Source organism: Aedes aegypti, chromosome 3, assembly GCF_002204515.2.
Source record: "Aedes aegypti strain LVP_AGWG chromosome 3, AaegL5.0 Primary Assembly, whole genome shotgun sequence".
Classification (NCBI taxonomy): Eukaryota; Metazoa; Arthropoda; class Insecta; order Diptera; family Culicidae; genus Aedes; species Aedes aegypti.
Genome location: NC_035109.1, coordinates 212953130 through 212980487, shown reverse-complemented (window position 1 = coordinate 212980487; position 27358 = coordinate 212953130). Strand labels below are relative to the sequence as shown.

Genomic DNA, 27358 nt, shown 5'->3' with positions numbered 1-27358 from the left:
AAGAACAACTGGAACAAATTAATAGACTCAATTAACCCAGATATGAAATGCAAAGAATTATGGAATATAGTTAAAAGAATTGGTGGAGGATTTCCCTCAAAAAATAATATTCATTTACTTAATGATGAAACCTTAGCTAATAAGTTTGTAAATACAAATTTTCCAGAAATTGATCAAATTCCTAATTACAATCTAAAAACTACTGAATTCAAACCAAATATTTCTTGTGTTGAACTTAACAAAATAATTTATTCAAAAAAAGATTCATCAGCTCCAGGAGCTGATGGGTTGTCTTTTCACATTCTCAAAAATTTGAATCCATATTTGTTGATCAAAATTACAGAAATACTCAATGAAGTTTTGGAAACAGGCGATATACCAGAAGATTGGAGAGAAATAAATATAGTCCCCATTTTGAAACAAAATAAAGATCCCTCAAAAGTTGAATCGTACAGACCAATTTCAATGCTATGTGTTTTACTCAAACTAATCAATTTTTTTATAAAAAAAATATTTCACTAGCTTTTTACAAGAAAAAAAACTATTGCCTCCCTTCTCTTTTGGTTTCAAGCAAAAAATATCTGCGGTAAACTGCGTTAACGCACTAATTTCACACATCCATCATGCTAAAAGGGAAAATCAAGTAATATTAGCAACATTTTTAGATTTAACGAAAGCTTTTGACAATGTAAATATTGCTAAACTTTTAGAAATACTAGAAAATATTAATACACCTCCGGAGTTATGCAACTGGATTTATCAATACCTAAAAAAAGAGAAAAATAATATTAAAATTAACAAACGGTAAACAGATTATTAAAACTACAAATAAAGGGCTTCCACAGGGTTGTCCTCTATCCCCGGTTTTGTTCAATATTTATACAATGAAAATACATAGCATCACAGGCAGCGACAAAATATTTTTCCAATTTGCAGATGATTTTACTGCAGTAGTCATAGCTAAGTCCATAACAGAAGCAGAAGAAAAAATGAATAATTTTTTAAATAATACAGTTGATATTCTTAATGATTTAGGAATGATAATAAACCCGGATAAATGTGCAACGGTAATATTCACTAATAAATTTCACCCAACAACGAATATAACAATACATAATACAAAAATTGAAATGAACCCTTTCCATAAATTTTTGGGTTTAATTATAGACCATCGATTGAACTACAACAAACATATAGATAACTGTGTAACAAAAGCTAAAAGAAAAATTAATATTCTTAAGATGATAACAAAAAAGAAAAATGGAGCACACCCTGAAACTGCACTCCGAATAGCAAAAGCAATTGTTCAACCACATTTAGATTACGGATTAACAATTTCAGCAGGAACATCTAAAACATCTTTTGCAAAACTTGAAACCATTCAACACCTTTACATACGAACAGCTATGAGATATTTAAAATCAACGCCAAACCATGTAATTTTATCGGAAACAGGAGAATTACCTCTGAAAGAGAGAGCAGAGTATTTAGCACTAAAAGAAATAACTAAAAATATTTATCACAATAACAGCCCAATAGTCCCATTTCTTATCAATTCCATACATGCCGAGGATTTACACAAACATTATTGATACTTAGAAAAAATTGCTAATATCAACAACTTCCATTTACTTTAGTTAGCTAAACCTATTCAAACAAAACCAGTAACTAATTTAATTATTAAATCAGAAATTGAAAAATTAACAAAAAAGAATATCTCTACACACGTACAGAAACAAATGGTTCTAAATCTAATTAGATCACAATACGCAGGTAAATATATTATTTACACAGATGGATCAAAAATCCATGACAGGACAGGATATGGATTCTATGATAGTCTAGAAAAAATTTCATATAGTGGTAGACTAAAAACTCAGTTCACGATTATGAATGCGGAACTAGCAGCAATTTTGAAAGCCATTGAATACATAATAGAACATAATATTGACTATCCAGTTATATTAACCGACTCAAAAAGTGCCACAGAATTACTTAAACACAATGAATCATGCGAAAATTATTTGGTCAATGAAATCTTCCACAGACTACATCTTCTAAATAAGGAAATTACAATACAATGGATACCTGGACACATTGGACTTTTAGGCAACGACAGAGCAGACTTGGCAGCAAAATTAGGTACTAACAAGAGTCAGGTGGAAGAATTGAAATTAACATAAAGCGATTTATTATTGAACATAAAGAAAGAAACCTATTGCATATGGAATCAAAAATATAAAACGATATCATTAGAAAAAGGAAAACAACACTTTCTGATTACTCAAGACGCAACTAATAAACCTTGGTTTGAAAACATTAACTTATCAACTGATCTTACCATAATTTTATCCAGAATTAGAACAGGACACACAGCGACCAAAGAAAGATTATACAATTGGAAACTCGTTGATTCAGATAGATGCGAAACATGCAACACCACAGAAGACCTAAAACATATTCTACACCACTGTACAAAATATCATTCAAGTAGACAAAAGTACCCAATTCTAGTTCAACACACTGATATTACACCTATTCTAGCTGAAAATAAAACAGAAAATATTAAACAGATTGCCGATTGCGATTCCTTTTCAGTAGCAAATCAGGCTATAAACATTATTTCGAAGTTCATGCAACCTACCTCTAATCAACAATACAAATACAGCGACCTAATATCTAAAATCATCGCTCCCTGGAAAATATAATTCCATGCCCAGGGAGAACATAGATAATCATAGAATTTCAGTGTCTCAATAGCTTCATTAACAGAAAATAAGAAGTTAATGAAACTAACCTTTTATAAAGCAGCAAGGATATTTCGGCACACAATTCAATGACGACCAATCATCATTCGATACGCAAACAAAATTCATCGATCAGGACGACATTGTTTAGGATATTCACGGAACAAAAATTAATTTAACTTACAATGAAGAATCCTTAAGCACACCCAATCAAAAAAACTGGGCCTCTCTGCAGTCGTTCATTTACACAACACGCTTAACTTCGAAGAACCGCTTCAGATAGTAAACCTGACCAACGGTCATTACCACTAGGACGAGGGCTTCGAAAACGGACCACATGACGACCCTCGAATTTGTGCTCTCGTTGATTGAGCGATGGATTCGGTCACGAACCTGAAAGAAGATCAAACGTTAATCTGAAGCCGAACCGGAAATGCTGAGAACTTTTGGATCGTACATGCATGTAGTCCTGTTCGTGCTTAATGCTCGTCAAGGTTCCGGACAGTTCCTTGATCATGTCCTCGAGCTTCGTATGGCCAGCTTCGCCTTCATTCACTGCTCCGATGGTTCCCTTTGGCGCTTCTCCAATTTCCATGGAAAACATCACCACCTAAAAACCATTAAAGACAGATTAAACAACATACTCAAGTTTAAACCTTCGGAAACTTACTTTTGGTGTCAGTGTGGACATTTTATTACTGAAGCAGTAATGATAGACACCGGTTTCATAAGCGGAGAAAGTGTACTTCCCACTCGATTCCTTTTCGCCTTGGTAGATGACTTTCTGGTCCGGACCGACGATACGGACTTCAATGTCCAGAAAACCGCCTTCGATGGTTTCGAACATCAGTCCTGTGCAAAAGAGAATTGAAATCATAGTTAGATCTCAGACCGGACAGCAATTAGGTACTTCCATTTGGACATTATTTACCCAGTTTGGTACCGGATTCCGCACGGTCGAAAAAGCATTCCTCCGAATGGGCATCAACGGTGATGAAATAGCCATGGCTCAGGTGCATACAGCTCAGCCACACCACAGTGAGAATCAGGGGGAAAAGTTTGTTCATGTTGCCTAATTTTAAACTTTAATTCTAGAAAAATATTGTTGGAAATCACCGCCACGTAATATTGATGTTTCACTCGCGGAGACTTTCGTAGGTAGAAAGCTGGAAATGTTTGACGTTTGTGACAGTTCTTGATGCTGGATGATGGAACGATTCTTCCAAACGGAAGCACTGCTATCTAGCGGCATATTTGCGATTTTTGCAAATCTAGCGTAACATTTGAAAAGGGCCTATCTGCAAAACGTAAACATTGAGAAATTCTCAATTGAAGATTCCGTACCATATTTATAATTCCTATTTTAAACCCATTCGCATTTTTACTAGTTTCATACCTGTGTTCGACACCCATTAAAGTCTGTTGCGTGGCCCATTATGTTTCTAATCTCAAATAACACAACAACTCGTGAAAATGGTTGAATTCAAACATCATCGGCAGATAGGCCCTTTTATGAATCTTCAAACCAGTTAGGCCCTTTCAGTTAGGCCCTTTGATTGAACATGGTTTCAGTTAGGCCCTTTTATAATTTGCTAATTTTATTGATTTTTGAATTGGTTTGCATAAATCTTGAACAAAATTTAGCGATTATGTGAAAAAACACTATATAATAGCTATATATTGGAAATTTTCGGTTGAAGATTCAGTACCATATTGATTATTCCTATTTCAAACCCATTCGCTTTTTACTAGTTTCATACTTGGGGAAGATCCAAAAATGACGTCCATCGTTTTTCGGGATTTCTAGAACCCTTCTACCCCCTCTGTCACGCTTTTTCTAATACCCAATCCATGCACTGTCACATTTTCGTACATCCCCCCATTGGAGGAGGCTCCAATTGATGGACGTCATTTTCGGATAACCCCTTGTGTTCGACACTTATAATGGTCTATTACGTGGCTCACAACGATTTGAATTTGAAATAGCACAACAACTTGTAAAAATAGTTCAATTCAAACATCATCCGCAGATAGGCCCTTTTACGAATTTTCAAACCAGTTAGACCCTTTTTGAATTTGCTAATTTTATTGATGATTGAAGTGATTTGCATAATTCTTCGACAACATTTAATGATTATGTGAGAAAACAACACAATATCATACAAGCTACCCGAATAAAAAATACAATACAAAAACTATATAACGTATTGTAACAGTACCATTCAGTATATTGGAAATACAATACAGTATATGTAAAATGACAATACAATTACAGTACAATATATTGTTTTGAACAGTTCACTGTATGGTATATGAGATTTTTGCAATATAATGTATGGGTGGTTAAGTATCGTAACAATACAAATAAAGATATTTTCTCATACAAACATTTTGCAAATACAATACGATATAATGTTAATGTATTGTCTTGATTAGCAATTCGTGTATTGTTGTACAATACAAAAACAATTCAACGAACTGTATCATGGTTGCATTCGTCGTTACAGCTAATGTCAAGTGACTTCTAAAAAACTACTTATTTTTACTTTGTGAATATTTTTCATCCAACATTTCTTGCTTTCTGAACTTGTTTTGTTTGTTTCTTTCAGCAAAGCTACATAGAAAAAAGCAACAGTCGTTTTACGCGAAAATAGGAATTTGACCAAAATTGTAAGATATAAAACCAATTAAAAACAATACAATGTTCTGTTACAATATATTATATTGTTTTTGAATTGTATATCCAAACAAGAATAATATTGCTTCGACATTCAATTACAGTACGCTGTATTGTATCCAATACGTTATATTGTACATTAATGGTTTATTCCATTCACTGAATGATACGTTTTTATCCGGGTACATATTGGAAACTATTCTATACAAAATCAGCAACATATTGATTATTGATATTTCAAACCCATTTACTTTTTTTTTACTAGTTTTATACTTGTGTTAGACACTCATTATGGTTTATTACGTGGCCCAGAACGTTAGTAATCTCAAATAGCATAACGACTCGTGAAAATGGTTGCATTCAAATATCATCAGCAGTTAGGCCCTTCAATGAATCTTCAAACCAGTTATGCCCTTTCAGTTAGGCCCTTCGATTGGACATGGTTTCAGTTAGGCCCCTCCAGTTAGGCCCTTTTTTTAAACATAGTTCCAGTTAGGCCCTTTGGAATTTGTTGATTTTATTGCTTATTGAAGTGATTTTCATAGTTTTTAAATAAAATAAAGCGAGAGAAAAACAATGTAATAGCTAAATGTTGGATATTCTCGGTTGAAGGTTCAGTACCTTATTGATTATATCAATTTAAACCCATTCACTTTTTTACTTGTTTTATACTTGAGGGCCTTCCTTAGCCGAGCAGTTTAAGCCCGCGGCTACGTAGCAAAACCATTCTGAAGGTATCTGAGTTCCATTCCCGGTCGGTCCAGGTTTTTTCGTAATGGAAATTTCCTTTACTTTCCTGAATATAGAGTACCTTCGTACTTGTCACACGATATACGAATGCGAAAATGGCAACTTGTCAAAAAAAAGCTCTCAGTTTATAACTGAGGAAGTACTCATTGAACACAAAGCTTAGAAGCAGGCTCTGTCCCAGTAAGGACGTAATGCCAAGAACAAGTATAAGAAGAATTCTTGCAGGGCTGTTACAAAAACAAACGAATTTGTTTTTGTGAAAATCGCGACTTTTGGAACTCGATCCACAGCTAGTGGCAACAAATAAAAATTAACAAATAATAATTATTCAACATTTTTAATGTTATTGATCAAAAAATCAGTTTTCAACTAACTTCGCATTAAGATTATGATAAAACTAGTAGAAAAGAGAATGGGCTTGAAATAGGAATCAATATAGTACTGAATCTTCAATAAAGAATTTTTAATATTCAAAGTTGATTTTCTCACATACCTAATCGATTGATTTTGATCTAAAACTTTGAAAATCACTTCAATAATCAATAAAATTAATAAATTCCAAAAGGGCCTAACTGGAACTAAGTTTAATAAAAGGGCCTAACTGGAGGGGCCTTGAAATAGTCGCACATTGTCTCAAGACAGCATTGGTGGGATGTGATATAATTAAACAAGACCGACTCGTTTGGTGGCCAACTTAAGATTGTATTCAATCGGTATTTTTCTTAACTCTATCGTGTGGCGCGATACACACTTTCTGCTGTGTATGCATTTGGTAGTTTATCGCACTCCAACGGCGGGTCGTTATGCTTACAAAGCATAACAGCCATCGTCCGAGTTCTACTTCAACCATTACACCACTAGCGTAGTCAGGGGTGCATCCGCCACAGCCTAACTGAAACCATGTTTAATCAAAGGGCCTAACTGGTTTGCAAACTCGTAAAAGGGCCTATCTGCGGATGATGTTTGAATTCAAACATTTTCACGAGTTGTTTTGTTATTTTAGATTTAAAACGTTATGGGCCACCTAGTAGACTATTATGAGTATCGAACACAAGTATAAAACTAGTAAATAGGAGAAAGGGTTTGAAATATGAATAATCAATATAGTACTGAATCTTCAATAAAGAATTTTCAATATTCAATGTTGATTTTCTCACATAATCGATTGATTTAGTTCTAAAACTTTGCAAAATCTATTCAATAATCAATAAAATTAACAAATTCCAAAAGGGCCTAACTGGAACTATGTTAAATAAAAGGGCCTAACTGGAGGGGCCTAACTGAAACCATGTTCAATTAAAGGGCCTAATTGAAAGGGCCTAACTGGTTTGAAGACTCGTAAAAGGGCCTATCTGCCGATGATGTTTGAATTCAACATTTTTTACTAGTTTTTATGTTATGTTAGATTTAAAACGTTTCGTGGCCCAGTAATAGACTATGAGTGTCGAACAAAAGTTTAAAACTATTAGATAGCAATGAGTTTAAAATAGTAACAATCAATATGTTACAGAATCTTCAATCGAGCATTTCTCAATTTTTACGTTATGCTGATAGACCCTTTTCAAATATTTCACTAGGTTCCATTATGTGAGAAAAACACTATACAATGGCTAAATATTGAAAAATATGGAGGAAAATTAAAAATGCACGGAAGGGAGAATCTGATTTTGATGGAAATTTTCAGTTGGGCCCTTTTATGACCAGTTAGGCCCTCTTAGTTTTATCATTTTCAGATAGGCCCTTTTAAATTTGAATAAAATTACCATTAATAATGCATTTTGCATGCCCGTAAGAGTATGTAGGAGTAATTTACGTAAAAAATGATACGAATAAAGAATAACCAAGTTTGTTTACATTTCGCAGTTAGGCCCTTTTCAAATGTTACGCTAGAAATCCAAGAAATACTTCACGCTAAGATCAGATTACGCAAAAATAGGTAATGAAATTACCCATTTATGGGATTTTGATGTAAAATGTACCAATAAAAATTGGTAAAGTTCACCCATATTATTGGTGAACTCGCTTTACCCAAATATGGGTAGGTCTTTTACCCATACCGTACACCCCCGTTAATTTGAACGGTACCTCATGCAAACCATCGGGGTTCATTTTTAATTTGAACAATTTCACTGTTTTGTTTTGATTCTGCGTTCCGTTCCACAGCGTTCCATTCCACTTTACTCCGTTCCATGAGCTAAATGACGTTTGAACCATTTTTAATCTGAACGATGTGCAAATTAGCGGGGTACAAATTAAAAAGTGTTCAGATTAAATGTGGTGAAACCCGGTATTTGGATGAAAAATAAAAAATATGTCAGCAAGCTGTGCGGCACGTCAGCCACAGTCTTGGAGCAGTTAACTTGGAATTGGGTGACAGGATAATCTTAAGTAAGTAAAACAGAATCGTATATAAGTGACCATTGTGTTAAGTTTGTTAAGTTTTTCAGATAAGTATTATTCAAAATGTAATAAGCCCAAAAATAATTTTGCACGGCTACCAGAGACGCACACTGGGGCAGAATCGAAAAAATGCGGAAACAACCTGTAGTTCTTCGGAATGAAGAGATAGACGTTTGATGTCTTCTGCGAACATGATCCTACCAATAAGGCCGATGTTTTGACATAAAGTCATATTTTACCATATTTACCTCAGTTTCCACTCGAGCAAAATGGTTTAACATAATGAGTTTTGCGCTTAGGGCGTTTTTGCGAATAGCAAACATACAAGCAATGTAAAAAGCAAATGATTAAGTACATTTAGCCACAGACAAACAGACGTAACACTTGGAACAAATGTCGATCATAATCATAGTCACGAGGACATATACGCCCAATGCTAAAATCGGTGTGTTTGGCCGATATGCCAACAGATGGCGGTAGTGTACAAACGTCAAACACGAACAAAAACGATGCGAGCGCTGCGGGTGGTGAATCGGCCACCTACCATATTTTTGAACCGACCGTTAAAAAGGTGGTCGATGGCCAATGATGAGAGTGTGACGTCTGTTTGTCTGTGATTTAGCTATAAGTAAAGCGCTAGAATGTTCATGATTATGTTGAACTTTTGTTTTTACTGTAAAACTGTTACATTGTCATGTAAAATAATTTTGAACTTTTTTATAGGCTTCGCATATTTTCAGATCGCATAGAACAAATATATACTGCTTCGCGTCAGAAAATGGGTTAACCAAGGTGCGAAGTTTGATTTTGGACCAATCTCGCCGCGTCGCAACTCGATTCTCAATAGTGCGCATGATGCACACGGCGTAGGGCATAGATGCGCACTATAGCGAAGTGACTCGCGATGCGGCGAAGTTGGTCAAAAATCGAACTTCGCACGTTGGTTCATCCATTTTTAGTCGCGAAGCAGTATATTAAATATCATATCCTTGAAAAAAATAGACATGAATGTTCTGACCTTTCGTAAGTGGATGGCGATGAAAACACCTGCCCGAACTTGCCCGATCGCAAGAATGGCCTATACGCAATATTCCTGGTTTTTGGTAATTTTACTAAAATAAATCAAACAAATTTTTAATTTTACCTTCAAATTTTCACCAGACCTGCTTTATATTAGTTAATCACATAGTCATAGGCGATATATGGTATTTTAATTGAAAAATTACAAGCAAAACTCAAATATATAGGTTTTAGGTACATATTTTTAAAAAAAGTGTCAATATTTCAAAAAATAGTAGGCGTTGCAAATTTGACGTCTTCAGCAATTGGGTCCTAAAATGTTTGATAAAATCTTGTTTTTATTCAACAACACGAAAGAGCATGTTACTTCAACTACTTTAGCATTTTTCCCCGCTCAAATAACGGCTATATCATGTTTAAACATTAATTTTAAAATTGGGTCCATAAATGAACCTTGACACTTGAGATCATGTTTGACGTTCGCTTAGTCGACAAAAACACCATAGGTGTTGCCGCAAGTCTATCGCACCAGTACCGAAAGGGTGAAGTCCAATAGCAGATGATGTAATGGCACCCGTCATCGACAAATCTATTGTTCGGCTGTCACCGATCAGCGCTTGTGGTCAACGGGATTAAAGTGTAATCGAGAAGGCTGCATAAAAGTGATCCTCTATTGTTGGCAGAAAATTTATTGGTTTATTATTACCTTCACCTAATCACAAGTATTACAATTGAACTCGAATATATATTTATTAGTATTTACATATTAATATTAACTATTGATAGGTTCGAAGATACATGCGGAAATTTGTTATACCCTAACCCTATTTGTGAACTTAAAAGCACTAAATTGTAAGTTGCCCTGTAAAATCTATTACTGCTATGATCCCTAAAACTATGATTATTTATAGCTTTGAAGCTGAACAAATATAGCTGTCGAACCTTAGTGCAAGGGTTTTTATTACCGCAACAATTCTTCAAAGAATTTAATATGCCCAAGTCGCTGGATCTACAACCTCCGCAGGTTGATGAAGTAAGCTGTATAACCTGCAATAGGCTCGATGTAACCGGCAACTTCGTTCAGTGTGACGCCTGTGATGCCTGGTGTCACTTTTCATGTGCCGGCGTCGATGCATCAGTAAGCGAACGCGTGTGGGTGTGTGCTAAATGCCGTGCCGTTCCCAGCATATCTGGAAAAAGTGGACACTCTAGCAAAACCGGTTCATCTCTTGCTCGAGAGCTCGAACGTTTGAAGCAGCAGCAAGAGATCGAGTTGAAACGAGCGAACCTGTTATTGCAAATGAAATTTCTGGATCAACAACAGGAACTGTTGAATAAAGCGGCAACGACAGACGAGACGAAGGATCGATCGAGCAACATAAATCAGGAAGCAAATACGCAACGGATGAAGGACTGGGTGAATCACACCATTGGCGATGAAGAAGAAGGCGCAGTTGGAGGTTTATCTCAACAAGCTGCCTCTCCAACGGACCAAGGTAATCAACAGCTTCACCCGGAGCGTCCTGACGCTACTAAGCAAGTCCCGGCAGCATCTTTGGCCATCGCCACATCAACCGACCGGATGCCGACTCACACAGACGTAGCAGAACTTCGAGCTCAACTGGAGACCTGCATTAGGCGTATGGAAGAAAGCTTCCATGTTAACCAGCAGACTAAACCGCAGCCCCCACCGTTGACTCTTCCATCAACCATGCAGCCAGGTCCAAGTACAGGAGCCCTCCCTAAAACGTATCCACACCAAATGGATCAAGCAGGTAAGCGTCCGGCCATTTCCTACGCTCAAAATAAAAACAGCACTAGTTTTTTCGATATCAGTCCTCCCGCTAACAATACCAGAAATCCTCCTTCTCACTTTGAGTCTCTGCCAGTTGGCACATACTCGAATCCATACGATCGTGTTCCCAATATGAACCGATCTCACTCGACACGTCAAGAGCTTCCCCCCGTCATTCCCCCTAGAGTTACCCATGTTGAGCCACAGCTAGGACCTAACGCCCAGCAACTTGTAGCGCGACAATCGCTGGCCAGAGATCTTCCCGTATTCAGCGGGGACCCAGCCGAATGGCCAATATTCATCTCCAGTTACAACTATACGACGGCAGCATGCGGCTATACCGATGGAGAAAATATGATACGTTTGCAGAGGTGTTTAAGAGGAAGTGCACTGGAGAGTGTAAGGAGCCGCTTAGTGATACCATCAACCGTACCTCAAGTCATCGATGCATTGCAAATGCGCTACGGTCGCCCGGAGCTTCTTATTAACGCACTTCTTCAGAAGGTGCGATCGATTCCTGCGCCAAGGGCCGATCGACTAGAAGGACTCGTCGAATATGGAACAGCAATACAAGCGCTGTGCGATCACATCGAGGCTGCGAACGAACTCAGTCATCTAGCAAACCCTACGCTACTACAGGAGTTGGTAGCCAAGTTGCCGTCGGATCAAAAGATGATGTGGGCCGGATTCCGACGTAGTATCAATAACGTGGATTTGCGCACTTTCTGCAATTACATGCAACAAGTCGTCGAGGACGCTACGAGTGTGCTTTCGTTTGAATCGGAGGAAAGGCGGCCTATCGGGAAAGAGCACGGACGAGAGAGGATGAAGCAGAAACGTTTTCTCAATTCACACACTTCGGGCCGTGAAGCAACATTTGAAGTACCAGTTCCGAAACCGACCGATAAGATCGAATGTGTCAGCTGCGGCAAATTAGGTCATCGTATTCGAGAATGTCGTGAATTCAAATCGCTTAGCGTGGATAACCGATGGCGAAAAATACGCTCATTAGGAGTCTGTCAGAACTGTCTGTTCAGGCATGGTCGACGCTCGTGCCGGATGAATACACGCTGTGGAACCGATGGATGCCAACATAAACATCATCCGCTCCTGCATTCGGTTCAACGGCCATCGAATGCTATTTCTACCCAACTAGCAGAAAATCATACGCACCGTCGAATGACTTCAAGTATTCTCTTCAGAATTATTCCCGTCACACTATATGGTGATACCGGAAGAGTGAATACCTTTGCATTCTTTGATGAAGGGTCATCTGTTACGATGGTTGAGCAGGATCTAATGACCAAGTTGGGAGTTACCGGGAGCCCCGCACCGCTCTGTCTTCGCTGGACGGCCAACACGTGCCGAACTGAGAAAAACTCCCAGATTGTGTCGATTTCCATTTCTGGTGTTGATAAGCAACAAAAGTACAAACTAGTTGGAGCCCAAACGGTAGAATCCTTAAATTTACCAAAGCAAAGCTTCCACTATGATGAGGCCGTTAAGCGCTTCGATTATTTGAAAAATCTTCCGTTAAGAAGCTATCAAAATGCTACACCTGGCATTTTGATCGGAGTAGATAACTTACACCTCGCTGTGCCTTTGAAAATACAGGAAGGAGATGTGCGCGGACCAGTAGCTACGAAGACAAGGCTTGGGTGGTGTGTCTACGGCCAACAGAGAGAAGGAGATCGGGAAGCCTATAGTTTTCATGTATGTGAATGCACACCCAACGAAACGCTTCATGACACGGTGAAAACTTTTTTTGCTGTTGAAGAAGTTGGATCTTCGAAACCCATTCTCTCGACAGAAGACCAGCGTGCTCTACAACTTCTGCAGAATACAACGCGTAGAATTGGCGAACGGTACGAAACAGGACTGCTATGGCGGACAGATTATGTTGAACTACCGGACAGCTATCCCATGGCCGTCAGCAGGCTGAAATGTTTGGAACACCGTATGGAGAAAGACTCGAGTCTGAAGCTGAAAATTCATCAGAAAGTGCAGGAGTATGTTGACAAAGGGTACGCTCACGTAGCAACCGAAGACGAAATTGCTAATGCCGATCCCAGAAGAGTCTGGTTTCTACCATTGGGAGCTGTAACAAATCCTAAAAAACCGAATAAGGTACGCATCATATGGGACGCAGCAGCAAAAGTTGATGGGTCGTCACTGAACAGTCATCTAATAAAGGGGCCAGATCAGTTAACTGCGCTCCCATCTGTGCTCTCTCGCTTTCGACAATTTGGTATAGCGGTAAGCGCCGATATACAAGAGATGTTTCATCAAATACTGATAAAACCAGAAGACAAACATTCTCAAAGATTTCTGTTTCGCTTTGATACAGAACAGCCTCCGTCGCAATATGTTATGGACGTGGCTACCTTCGGGGCCACTTGCTCTCCGGCATCAGCACAGTTCGTTAAGAACTTAAATGCCCAAGAGCACTCATATCAGTACCCTCAGGCAGCCCAGCGCATAGTCGACAACCATTATGTCGATGACTATCTGGATAGTTTCGAAGATGAGGATGAAGCTAAACAGATCACCGAACAAGTACGACTAGTTCACCGCAACGGCGGGTTCAACCTTCGAAACTGGAATGCCAACAGCGATGCAGTGTTACAGTATCTCGATGAGCCAGCTGTTAACGGCGATAAGAATATCAACCTGATTAACAAGGAGCATACTGAACGAGTTCTGGGAATGTTGTGGGTAACAAAAACGGATGAATTACGGTTTGCGACTCAGATGAGTCAAGAGGTTTGCGCACTGATAGAAACCTCTACACGTCCCACGAAACGTCAAGTGCTCCGCTGTGTAATGACACTTTTCGACCCCCTAGGACTGCTCGCGACCTTCTTAATCCATGGGAAGGTACTGATCCAAGAATTGTGGAAAACAGGAATCGACTGGGACGAGAAAGTTACAGACGATCAGTTCATCCGATGGAGAGATTGGGTACAAATGATCCAGTTCATAGACATGATTCGTATACCAAGATGCTACTTTTCATCGGCAACGCAACAGACCTACGAAAACGCTCAGCTACACGTCTTTGTGGACGCGAGTCCTGTTGCCTATTGCTGCGTCGTTTACATTCGTGTGACAGATCAAGAAGGATATGGACGTTGTTCACTGGCGGCTGCGAAGGCAAAAGTGGCGCCATTAAAACCTATGTCGGTACCCAGGTTAGAACTGCAGGGATGTGTTCTTGGTGTGAGAATGTTGAAGTTCGTTGAAGAAAATCACTCTATCTCCTTTTCGAAGCGGTTCTTGTGGACTGATAGCACAACGGCTCTTTCATGGATAAAATCGGATCCAAGTAACTTCCGACCATTCGTTGCCCATCGGGTTGTGGAAATCCAGGACTCTACAAGTGTAGATGAGTGGAATTACGTGCCGTCGTCATATAACCCAGCGGACGAAGGAACCAAATGGGGTGAAGGTCCTTATTTTAGCCATGAAAGCAAATGGTTTATTGGACCGCGGTTTCTCACCTACTCCGAAGAATACTGGCCGAGTATGCCAACGGTATCCATCCAAGATAAAGAAGAACGGCGCATTTCCGTGATGAATCATTTCTCTGTAGAACCGCTGATCCACTTTGAACGATTCTCAAAATGGGAGAAACTTCAACGAACGGTAGCATACGTGCTACGATTTGTAAGTAATATCTACCCCCAGCAAAGTAAGATGGTTGGTGAGTTACAACAACAGGAGCTTCAGGCGTCCGAAGCAGTCATCTTTAGGCAAGTGCAATGGACGTTTTTTCCAGAAGAGATGGCGATGCTTACCCAGACGACTGCAATGAAGGACAATCTTCAAACGATTCCAAGAACGAGCAAACTGTATCAACTGGTCCCGACATTAGATGAACGAGGAGTTATGCGCCAAAATGGGCGCATTGGAGCAGCCAAGCATGCCTCGTATAACATGCGGTATCCGGTAATTTTACCGAAAGATGGTATAGTAACTATGCTAATAGTGGACAAATACCACAGAACCTACAAACACGCAAATCCAGAAACTGTGGTAAATGAAATCCGCCAAAATTTCGAAATTCCTCGACTTCGATCAATCGTTAGACGTTATGGACGGCAATGCCAATATTGCAAGCTTCGGAAAGCACAACCAGTGATTCCGCCGATGGCTCCTCTTCCTCCGGCACGCCTCGCAGCGTATTCTAGACCTTTCAGCTATGTTGGACTGGATTATTTTGGCCCACTGTTGGTCAAACAAGGTCGGTCAAACGTTAAAAGGTGGATCGCACTCTTCACGTGCCTTACTGTGCGCGCTGTCCACCTTGAAGTGGTGAATAGTCTGACGACCTCATCCTGTGTTTCAGCGGTGCGAAGATTTATTGGACGACGTGGTGCACCAATCGAGTTCTATAGCGACAATGGGACGAATTTTCAAGGCGCTGAACGGTTGTTGCGAGAACAAATTGAGCAGGAATTGTCATCGACCTTCACTAGTGCAAGAACAAAATGGTTCTTCATTCCTCCAGGTGCACCACACATGGGTGGCGCTTGGGAGAGAATGGTGCAATCCGTGAAGGCAGCTATGGGCGAAGCATATGGGGACGGGAAGCTTGACGAAGAAGGTTTATGGACTCTGGTAGTTGAGGCTGAGAGCGTAGTGAATTCCAGGCCATTGACGTATCTGCCGCTAGACTCGGAAGAATCTGAGGCATTGACTCCAAACCATTTTTTGCTTGGGAGCTCTAGTGGAGTTAAGGAACCTGGTTGTGACATACATGATCAACCTCGCGCTCTGCAGAAGACCTTTGTTGATATTCAGGGCCAACTGAACTCTTTCTGGGCGCGCTGGCTGCGCGAATACCTGCCCGTCATCCGACGGCAGCCGAAGTGGTTCGGAGAAGCTGTTAGGGAGATAAACGAAGGCGACTTGGTTCTGATTGCCGAGGATGGAAAACGATGCCAGTGGACCAGAGGTCGTGTCCAGAGTGTTATTCGTGGACCAGATGGTAAGATACGTCAAGCAATCCTGCGTACTGCCAATGCCGTTTTACGACGGCCTGTAACGAAGATAGCCTTGCTAGATGTTAGGGACACTAGTGCAGTCTCGACTGACGTGAAGATGCACCCGGCGGAGGATGTTGCCGCAAGTCTATCGCACCAGTACCGAAAGGGTGAAGTCCAATAGCAGATGATGTAATGGCACCCGTCATCGACAAATCTATTGTTCGGCTGTCACCGATCAGCGCTTGTGGTCAACGGGATTAAAGTGTAATCGAGAAGGCTGCATAAAAGTGATCCTCTATTGTTGGCAGAAAATTTATTGGTTTATTATTACCTTCACCTAATCACAAGTATTACAATTGAACTCGAATATATATTTATTAGTATTTACATATTAATATTAACTATTGATAGGTTCGAAGATACATGCGGAAATTTGTTATACCCTAACCCTATTTGTGAACTTAAAAGCACTAAATTGTAAGTTGCCCTGTAAAATCTATTACTGCTATGATCCCTAAAACTATGATTATTTATAGCTTTGAAGCTGAACAAATATAGCTGTCGAACCTTAGTGCAAGGGTTTTTATTACCGCAACAATAGGGGTTTTAGTTTTAACACTGGGGTTGTTCCTATTTGACATTTCGGAAGGGACACGGAAAACAAAATTCACCCAAAATTTGAGTTTAAGCCAAGGGGTGTAACAAAATCTAAAAAATCATAAAAAAATGTTTTTCGGACTTAAACCAACGGAAAACATTGGAAAATTAAGTAAACATGTGTTTTTGGCCTAAACTTAAGCGTTTGGCACTAAAATCGGGACAGGGCTTTAGGACCCTATTATTTTCAGCATAAAATAACGATCAACTTTGCCGAAGAAACCATACACCTAAACTGCCATTTGAGCGAAATGGCATTTGGGTCATTTATGCGAATAACACTAAAAAATATGACTTTATGTCAAAAAATCGGCCTTATTGGAAGGATCATGTTCGCAGAAGACATCAAACGTCTATCTCTTCATTCCGAAGAACTACAGGTTGTTTCCGCGTTTTTTTCTTTCGATTCTGCCCCAGTGTGCGTTCGGATCGAAATGCTCCCCGAGTCAAGCGCAATATGTAAAAAACCGAAATGCTCATGAGTTTGCGGAACGGTTTCCTGAAGCCGCCGACGCGATGGATGATTATTTTGATAGTGTAGACACGGTCGATGAAGCCATTGACAGAGCGAAAGAGGCTCGATTCGTTCATTCGAAAGGCGGTTTCGAAATAAGGAACTGGGTGGCTAACTCCGACACATTTCTCGATGAACTGGGCGAAGAGAAGGAATCGCAAGCGGTGCATTTCAACCGTGACAAGGAGAGCGGAACTGAAAGGGTGCTTGGAATCGTCTGGGATCCAAAGCATGATCAATTTTCGTTTTCGATGGAGCTGTGGTGGAATTACGGCCAACAGGGCGCGGAAACGATAAGCGAAAAGTCCGAAAAAAAGGAACACCAGCAGAAGTAAAAACGCGACGGTTAACTACACGGGAATGAAACTCGTTTATTATCTGTTCTCTACAAAGGATGGAATACTTATGAATAGGTAGCGACGAAGTGCATCGTCAGTTCGCCGCTGTCTTGTTGGTATTGGTCGGCTAACCCAGGCAATAGGCCCGGATTCGTAGAAGAAGATAAACCCGGCGTTGATCGCCTGCTGCTTTGATCGCCGGCCCAGTCGGCGTCGGAATAACCGACCAGATTCCATCCGTCTCCAGGTCCGAACTCGAGCTTGTGCTGTTTGGTCCCCTTCAGATATCTTAGGACGCGCTTAGCTGCTTTCCAATCTCGTTCTGTTGGTCGACTCACACACCTTCCAAGAATAGAGACACTCGCTGCAATGTCCGGACGGGCGTTGACCGCGACATACAGGAGGCCCCCTACCAAACTGCGATATCTGGTAACATCCACGTACTGCTCATTGTCTTCGTCTGCGCGCAAATAGCCAGCTTCCATCGGCGTCTTAGACACGTTACAGTCAGACATCTCGAACTTGCTCAACAACGTCTCAATGTAGTTGGTTAGGCGGATGCTGTAGAATCCCTCATTACGTAGCACTTCCAAGCCGAGGAATTGTCGAACAGGTCCAAGGTTGGTTGCTTCGAATGCATCACGCAGAGCGGTGAAAATGGCACGTATTTCGCTTTCATCCTTACATCTTACCAGCAGGTCGTCGACGTAAACTAGTAGGATAACCGTCATCTCACCGTCGTTTCGCAGGTACAAACACGGGTCGGATTTGCACTGCCTGAATTTTAGCCGTATCAGTACTTCGTGTAAGGCTCGGTTCCAGCATCGGGCGCTCTGCTTAAGCCCATATAGGCTTTTCTTGACCAAGCAAACCAAACTCTCCTTGCCAGCAGCTAGATACCCGGGAGGTTGGCGCATATAAACCTCCTCCTCCAAAATTCCGTTCAGGTAAGCGGTTTTTATGTCGAAGTGGTGAAGAAACATCTGCCGTTTTCCAGCGACTCCCAGAACCATCCGAAGCGTTGCGAGGCGAGTAACCGGAGCAAACACGTCCTCGTAGTCAATGCCGTACCGTTGATTAAACCCTTGAGCCACCAAACGTGCTTTGTGTGTAACCACTTCGCCGACCTCGTTTCGCTTCAACTTGAAAATCCACTTCGAACCTATCAGCTTTTTCCCTTTCGGCAACTGCACTAGCTCCCACGTTTGGTTTGCAGCATGGGACGCCATCTCCGCGTTCATCGCCTGCTTCCATTTGTGAATCTTCATCGCATCTTGGTAACTCGTCGGCTCTTCTTGGTAACAGTCCGCAACGCCGACGACGAAATCTCCATAACGATGTGGCAGCACACCCCGCGTTCTTCGGTCTTCACGACGTAATTCACGAACTTCACCGTTGTCCACGCCTCCTGGCGCTGCAGCTTCCGCTTGATCGTCGAGGTCACGTTCCTGTTCCTGATCCTCTTCGTCACCTGCGAATTCTTCATCTTCCGCATCGAAGCCACGAAAGAGTTCTTCACCTAACGCACTACCCCAACCTTCGAAACTGCTGTCGCTTCCTGGTTCTCCTGCCGGTTCCAGCTCCGTCACCGTTGGCTTGCACGGGATCTCAATCTCTGCCTCGGACTCTCCACAAGGAACCTCCAGTTCTTGCTGCTCCGTGTCATGTCTACCTATCTCAAGTGATATTAATTATTCTACCTTTTGACATGGTACCTTTTATCTGTTCGTACCTACGGGATTTCTAAGATATAAGTACTGGCTGCAGTTGGCGCATGAGAGAGACTTCCCGAACTGTGGACTTATTAACATATTATTTTATTCATTATTTACAGGATATAAAAGTGGCGACGAGGATCATGGAAACGTGTGTTGAAGATAATCGATTTTCTTTGGGGTGGCGAATTGTCAATTGTATCTGTATTTGAAAGTGTGGTGAAATTGCCAATTTGAGTTGAACCAAATTGTTCTTCAGAGCTGACGAAATTGTCGTTTATTGTGAACATAGTTGTTCTTTTATGAAGCGATTGCTGTATTGAGATGAACGAAATTGTTCTTTGGTGTTGACGAATTTGTCAAATGTAATGTTGAGTAGTAAATCTAATGATTTGAATGTTTTGTTGTAGCCATGGAATGAGCAAATTTGCGTGTTTAAGATAAGATGAATTCTTTGGATGTATTTTCGTTGTTGCAACTTGTAGGTGGCTTTTAAAGAGTTATTAGAAAGTTTCTAAAGGGGAAAGGACTGTCATGTCTGCCTATCTCAAGTGATATTAATTATTCTACCTTTTGACATGGTACCTTTTATCTGTTCGTACCTACGGGATTTCTAAGATATAAGTACTGGCTGCAGTTGGCGCATGAGAGAGACTTCCCGAACTGTGGACTTATTAACATATTATTTTATTCTTTATTTACAGGATATAAAACTCCGAACCATCGCTGTGTTCGAGAAACTTAGCGTCTCGACTTATAGTTATTCGGTTTGTGGTTGGATCGAGAAACCGATAACCTTTGTGGTCCTCACTGTACCCGACGAATCGAAGTTTCACCGCTTTCGGGTCCAGCTTTGAACGCTTCACGTCCGGGATGTGGACGTAGGCTTCGCATCCGAAAACTCGGAGGTGCTTAATGTCCGACTTTCGCCCGGTCCACAGTTCGAACGGCGTTCCTTTGACTACTCGGGATGGCAGCCGGTTCTGTAGATACGCTGCCGTCATCACTGCCTCTCCCCAGTACAACTTCGTCATGTTCGCATCGGCCAGCAAACAAATCGCCATCTCCTGCAGGGATCTGTTTTTCCGCTCTGCGACCCCGTTTTGTTGCGGCGAGTACGGAGTCGTAAACTGCGCTTTTATCCCTTCGCTTTGGTAGAATTCTTGCAGCTCCCGGTTCTGAAATTCACCGCCCCCGTCAGATCGAATTACCAAAGGCTTTCTACCGAAAACGTTTTCCACCAAGCGAACATACTCCTTAACGTTCAACGCGCCGTCATCGTAATCATCGTCATCATTGAAACTTCAAAAGCAGTTTTCCTGTTCGAAAACAAAAATTATTCGATGAAAATCTGTTCACTGTGTTTCGATTGGAGAATTGAATACAGTGAACACATTTTCCTATAAATTTTCTTGATTTTGAACGAAAAAACTGCTTTTGAAAATTCTGAAATCAATGACGGATTCTGCCCCCTTAATCTTTGACGCAGCTTCACTTTTCTTGCGGAGAAGGCAAACTACCGCATAACGACTATAGTCATCGATTAAAGTCATTATGTAGCGGTTTCCGGAAGGCGTCATTGTTTCCATGGGACCGCATAAGTCGGTATGGATTATCTCCAGGGGACGTGAGATGCTTATCTCGAGTTTGGCCGGAAACGGCTGTCTAGCTAGATAACCCTTCAGGCAACTGTGCCACAAGTGCTGGCAGTTTTCGTGGCTGCTGCAGGCCTTCATAGCACCTTGCTGCTGACGAAGCCGGTATAGACAACCGACTTTATCTCCAACGACGACAGTTACTCCAGCTTGGTTCTTGATTTCGCACAGCTGCTCGTTGAATTCCACTTTGAACTTCTTCGCCACCAGTTGGACCACCGAAATGAGCCCTCCATCGAGCTCCGGGACGTATAAAACGTCATTCAACGTAATCTCGATACTTCCGCCTTGTCCATCAACACCGAACACGACACCGTGACCCACAACGCAGCGAAAAACGACCGGTCGCTGGTCATATGACACGTCGCGCCGCTATCGATAATCCAGCCTGATAGACCGCCGCCCGCCATAAAGCAAACCGCACTTCCAGCTCCGTGAGCCGGTTTGTTCTTCGCACTTTTGTCTTTCGAGCTCTCGTCCTTGTCACGATTTTTGTTCGATTCACTTTTTGTAGACAACCACTTTTTACAGTTCTTTTTGAAGTGTCCCGGTTGTTTACAAAAGAAACACACTTTTTCCACAGACAAACAGACGTAACACTTAGAACAAATCGCGATCAAAATCATAGTCGCGAGAACATGTACGCCCAATGCTAAAATCACTGTGTTTGGCCGATGGGCCAACAGGTGGCGGTAGTGCGTAAACGTCAAACACGAACAAAAACGATGCGAGCGCTGCGGGTGGTGGATTGGCCACCTAACATATCCAGCTTTTTACGAGCGCTAATGGCTGCCGCCAACAGGCTCACTTTCTAGTAGGGATTAGTCGATTTGACGTTTGGCTTGGGTTGGCTCAATATAAAACGACCCAAGCCAAACGTCAAATCGACCGATCCCTACCAGAAAGCGAGCCTATTGGCGGCATCCATTAGCGCTTTTAAAAAGCTGGATATTTGAATCTGTAGGGATTATGAGAGGTTAGCAGCAGAGTATAGTTAAAACAAAATATGTTCGTGAACCAACGAACTGTTTAACTAGTACTGAAAATTAAATCAATGCAGATCATAGTAGGCATAGGTTTACGAAAGAAAAAGAGGAATCAGTTTGTTGATGTGTTTTGGGAAGAATAAACGTGCTCTTATAATGATGAAGAAAGTGTTAATTATTTAGTCTAACTCGATTGAAATTCTAAGGGAAGCGTGATCGGGAAAGTGTCTGAATTCGGCAACTTAAAAAGGTCTAGTCACTACATGGCGCATCTGCTCCCAGAGGTGGGAGAAATAACGTGTGCAAATCTGAGGACCTGTTAGAAAATGTCCGTTTTTTGATTTTGCTTGTTAATTAGTGGGGATTTGAAAATGAAATGGATCCTGAAAGTATCCGTTACAATGAACAATTTTCAGTGTTATTTGCCTCAGGTGATCGTGTGTTAAATGGATATACCCAATGAAGAAAGTAATGCGTGCTTTGAAAAGATTGACTCCAAGGATTTTTTTCACGAGCATGCACGTGGGTGACGAAAAACCGAATGCTTGCAACCGTTTATTATATCCTGTTTGTCTAAGGTAGGTGTTGTAAAAAAAAAACTTCGATAATGTGTGCGCTTAAATAATTAGTGAAGATAATGAGGATTTTATACAAAATGGACCAATGCAAGCGTTCACTGTTTGAAGTTTTAGCGGTGCCGTGTGGCCATGGCAACCACTGAATATGGCGACACTCAAACGCCAATTTAGTAAACACGTGCATTTATTAATACTGCAAGTATCACGGTCTACTATGTTAATAAAAAAAGGTACAAATGTTTGATTCCTGACACTAGTTGACCAAAACAACCCAACAATGATTGGACAAATAACTTCCGCTCACTTAATAGCCAACTGTATTCTGTCAATGCGAGCAGCGTTGTGAGCTTTTTGAAGTTTATATGGTCGAGTTTGCAACTTTGGAATTGTTAGAGTTTTAGTAAGCATAATTTAATCATTAAAGATATAATTAAAAATATGAATATATTTGAAAGTTATTAAAAGTTGTAAGTGTAAATAAAGAAACGGTTAATAAATGGTTATATAACGCGTTTGAATCAATGTTTTCTAGAAAGGACAAAGATCTTTGTCAATTTTGTGTGCAGTAATATAGTACTATTCTATGCAGATTTATTTGAAATCGTCAATCAACTCTAGGACATTTGCTTTTAAGAAGGCCGCGACGTTTTCTTGTTTCAGCTCTCTGGTGAACACCATTCGAAAAAAAAGGTAAAAAAAACAATTCTTAAAGTATCTTGGCATGGCCTACTGCTTGACTTTTAAACCATAGACAAATACCGTTTTCCAAGACAACTAGTATTGATATAAAAAAAGTTTAATTTATCTGTACGGGATGCATTTGTACCTGAAGTAAGCGGAATGTTACGTGACTTACAAGTATTTGAATTGCTATTTGCTGATAAAATTAAGAAATGATTTACGGTTTCAAATTTGATATTTCTTGAATTGAGATGGCTTAGATATGGCTTGAAAGAAATAAAAATCTATGCATATTCGATGCTAATTTTGATCATTTTTTATAATGTTTTCTATACCCACTTAAGTATGAGTGCATGTGGGTAATAATAAATAAGAATGTAACCAATATATAAGTTCAAAATTGAAAGTAGCAAGAAATACATAGAGAGTCCCCTAGGATAGCAGAAATTAGATGAGCCCCCTCTGAGGGTAAGATAAAAGAAAAATAGTCTAATGAGGGTCAACACAAACCAAGAACCCTGAAAGGGTAAGCTAAAGGAGCGTGTACCCAAAAGGGTTACTCAGTGAAAGCGAGACACCTGAAAAACGAAATCCATTGAGAGGATAAGCTACGAAACAAAAGTCTCCAGAAAGAGAAAGCTCCAAAAATAAATCTCCTGAGAGGGTAAGCTAACAAGCGAGTTTCCCGAGAGGGCTGTTTTTGTTCAAAGCGGGTTTCCTGAAAAAGAATCTGATAAAAGTAAGTCCCCTGAGAGGTTAACTGGCAAAATAGATTTTTTTTAGAGAGTTACTATGAAAAGCGTGTATTTTGAGAGGATAGTTAACACAAACTTTAAAGAGACTATAAGCTACATAAAATATACCTAACACAAATTGTATATAATGAGAGGGTAATTTAGATAAAGTGAGTATCGTGAAAGGGAAGTGGAGAAAAACGAGACTTGTAAAAAGATAACATAAATAATGCGAATACCCGAATTGTTAAGTGCCAAAGTGAGTTTTCTGACATAGTCACTGTTAAAGCGAGAGCCCTGAGGGAATAGCTATCACAAAACAATTCTTCGAAGTAAGTAATCCTAAACAGCGGGTACTCTGAGAAAATATCTTACAGAAAGCGAGTTTCTATTTTTCCGAAGTAGCATGTAAAAAATAAATAATCAGAAAAATATGATTAGAATGTATAAAGCGATTTATGCTATTGAAACTTTAGAATATTTCGATCTCTTACACTCACTTTAATGTTATGAGCATGGAACACTTTTGCCACAGTAGTATTTTTGTAACATATATAGCCAGTAACACAGAATCAGAATAGGGTAAAGAGCGTAAAAAACACTCTTTTCAAAGTAGTACCCAGTAACAGTAACCAGTAACATAGAATTAGAAGGTGTAAAGCACTTGGTGGTTCTTAAATTTCAGAAGATTTCAATCTCTAGTGCTCACATTGATGTTATAAGCCTTGAAAATAGATATAGAAAATAGAAGCTAAAAGGTTTTATTGTTTAAAAAAAAATAAATAAAATCAATGTATAATCTATGCTTATGTATAAAAGTTTTTTAATTTGCTTTGTCAGGTTAAGTCTGAGTGAAATTAAAAACAAATTAAAAAAAGGTAATAAATGAATTGAATACGATAAATAAAAAGTAGTTTGACTGTTCCGAAAAAGTCAACTAAAAGAATAGCCAAGTTAAAACGAGTCCTCTGAGAGAGTATGCTATGGGTGTGCCGGTTCCTCGAGAGGAAATCTAACAGAGTGCGAGTTATTTGTGAGGATAAACTATAAAAAAGCTGTTCCCCTGAGAGGGTAAGCTACAAAAAAAAATAGCAAGTCCCCTGAGAGGATAAGTTACATCAGAGCAAGTAAACTAGAAAAGCGAATGCCCTGAGAGGGTTGCTAACAAAAAAAGTTCCATGAGAGGGTACCTAACAGAAAGCAAGTCCCCTGAGAGGGTAAATGACAGAAAATGCAAGTCCCCTGAGAGGGTAAGTTACAAATGACAGAAAATGCAAGTCTCCTGAGAGGGTAAGTTACAAAAGAGCAAGTTAGTTAGAAAAACGAGTCCCCTGAAAGGGTAGCTAACAGAAAGTGAGTCCCCTGAGAGGGTAAGTCCCCTGAGAGCGTAAGGTACAAAAGAGAAAGAGATTTAGAAAAGCGAGTCCCCTGAGAGGGTAGCTAACAGAAAGTGAGTCCCCTGAGAGGGTAAATGACAGAAAATGCAAGTCCCCTGAGAGGGTAAGTTACAAAAAAGCAAGTTAGTTTGCAAAGCGAGTCCCCTGAGAGGGTAGTTAACAAAAAGTGAGTCCCCTGAGAGGGTAAGCTAAGAAAATTTCAAGTCCCCTGAGAGGGTAAGGTACAAAAGAGCAAGAGATTTAGAAAAGCGAGTCCCCTGAGAGGGTAGCTAACAGAAAGTGAGTCCCTGAGAGGGTAGCTAACAGAAAGTAAGTCCCCTGAGAGGGTAAGCTAAGAAAATTTCAAGTCCCCTGAGAGGGTGAGGTACAAAAAAGCAAGATATTTAGAAAAGCGAGTCCCCTGAGAGGGTAGCTAACAGAAAGTGAGTCCCCTGAGAGGGTAAACGACAGAAAATGCAAGTCCTCTGAGAGGGTAAGGTACAAAAGAGCAAGAGATTTAGAAAAGCGAGTCCCCTGAGAGGGTAGCTAACAGAAAGTAAGTCCCCTGAGAGGGTAAGCTAAGAAAATTTCAAGTCCCCTGAGAGGGTGAGGTACAAAAGAGCAAGATATTTAGAAAAGCTAGTCCCCTGAGAGGGTAGCTAACAGAAAGTAAGTCCCCTGAGAGGGTAAGCTAAGCAAATTTCAAGTCCCCTGAGAGGGTAAGGTAAAAAAGAGCAAGAGATTAAGAAAAGTGAGTCCCCTGAGAGGGTAAGCTAAGAAAATTTCAAGTCCCCTGAGAGGGTAAGTTACAAAAGAGCAAGTTAGTTAGAAAAGCGAGTCCCCTGAGAAAGTAGCTAACAGAAAGTGATTCCCTTGAGAGGGTAAACGACAGAAAATACAAGTCCCCTGAGAGGGTAAGTAACAAAAGAGCAAGTTAGTTAGAAAAGCGAGTCCCCTGAGAGGGTAGCTAACAGAAAGTGATTCCCTTGAGAGGGTAGCCTAAGAAAATTTCGAGTCCCCTGAGAGGGTAAGGTACAAAAGAGCAAGAGATTTAGAAAAGCGAGTCCCCTGAGAGGGTAGATAACAGAAAGTAAGTCCCCTGAGAGGGTAAGCTAAGCAAATTTCAAGTCCCCTGAGAGGGTAAGGTACAAAAGAGCAAGAGATTAAGAAAAGTGAGTCCCCTGAGAGGGTAAACGACAGAAAATGCAAGTCCCCTGAGAGGGTAAGGTACAAAAGAGCAAGAGATTTAGAAAAGCGAGTCCCCTGAGAGGGTAGCTAACTGAAAGTGAGTCCCCTGAAAAGGGAAAAGACAGAAAAAGCAAGTCCCCTGAGCGAGTAAGCTACGAAAATATCAAGTCTCCTGAGAGGATAAGTTTCAAAAGAATCCCTTAAGAGAGTAGCTAACAGAAAGTGAGTCCCCTAAGAGGGTAAACGACAGGAAAACCTAAGTAAGCGGACTGTTACGTGACTTACAAGTATTTGAATTGCTATTTGCTGATAAAATTAAGAAATCTTGAATTGAGATAATGTGAGTTTATCGAATGGGAAGTGAAAAAAGGGAGACATGTGAAAATATAACAAAATAATAATAATTTTATATAATAATAATTATATAAAAATATAATAAAATAATAATAATAACATCGAAATAATGCGAATACCTGAATTGATAGGTGAGTTTTCAGAAATAACCACTGTAAAAAAACTAGAACCCTGAGAGAATAGCTAACACGAAACAAGTCTCCTA

The 27358-nt window shown here is 40.3% G+C and overlaps 1 protein-coding gene across 1 annotated transcript; it reads right to left on the bottom strand.

Annotated features, from left to right (window-relative positions):
• Positions 1 to 2852: 2852 nt before the first annotated feature.
• LOC5570017 (transmembrane emp24 domain-containing protein 2) lies at positions 2853 to 3930 on the bottom strand. Its single transcript, XM_001658857.2, has 4 exons — positions 3679 to 3930; positions 3418 to 3599; positions 3205 to 3357; positions 2853 to 3140 (listed from the first exon to the last, which is right to left on the bottom strand). Exons 1-4 carry the CDS (start codon positions 3812 to 3814, stop codon positions 2991 to 2993), a joined length of 621 nt encoding a protein of 206 aa, XP_001658907.1. The 5' UTR covers positions 3815 to 3930; the 3' UTR covers positions 2853 to 2990.
• Between the last annotated feature and the right edge of the window lie 23428 nt (positions 3931 to 27358).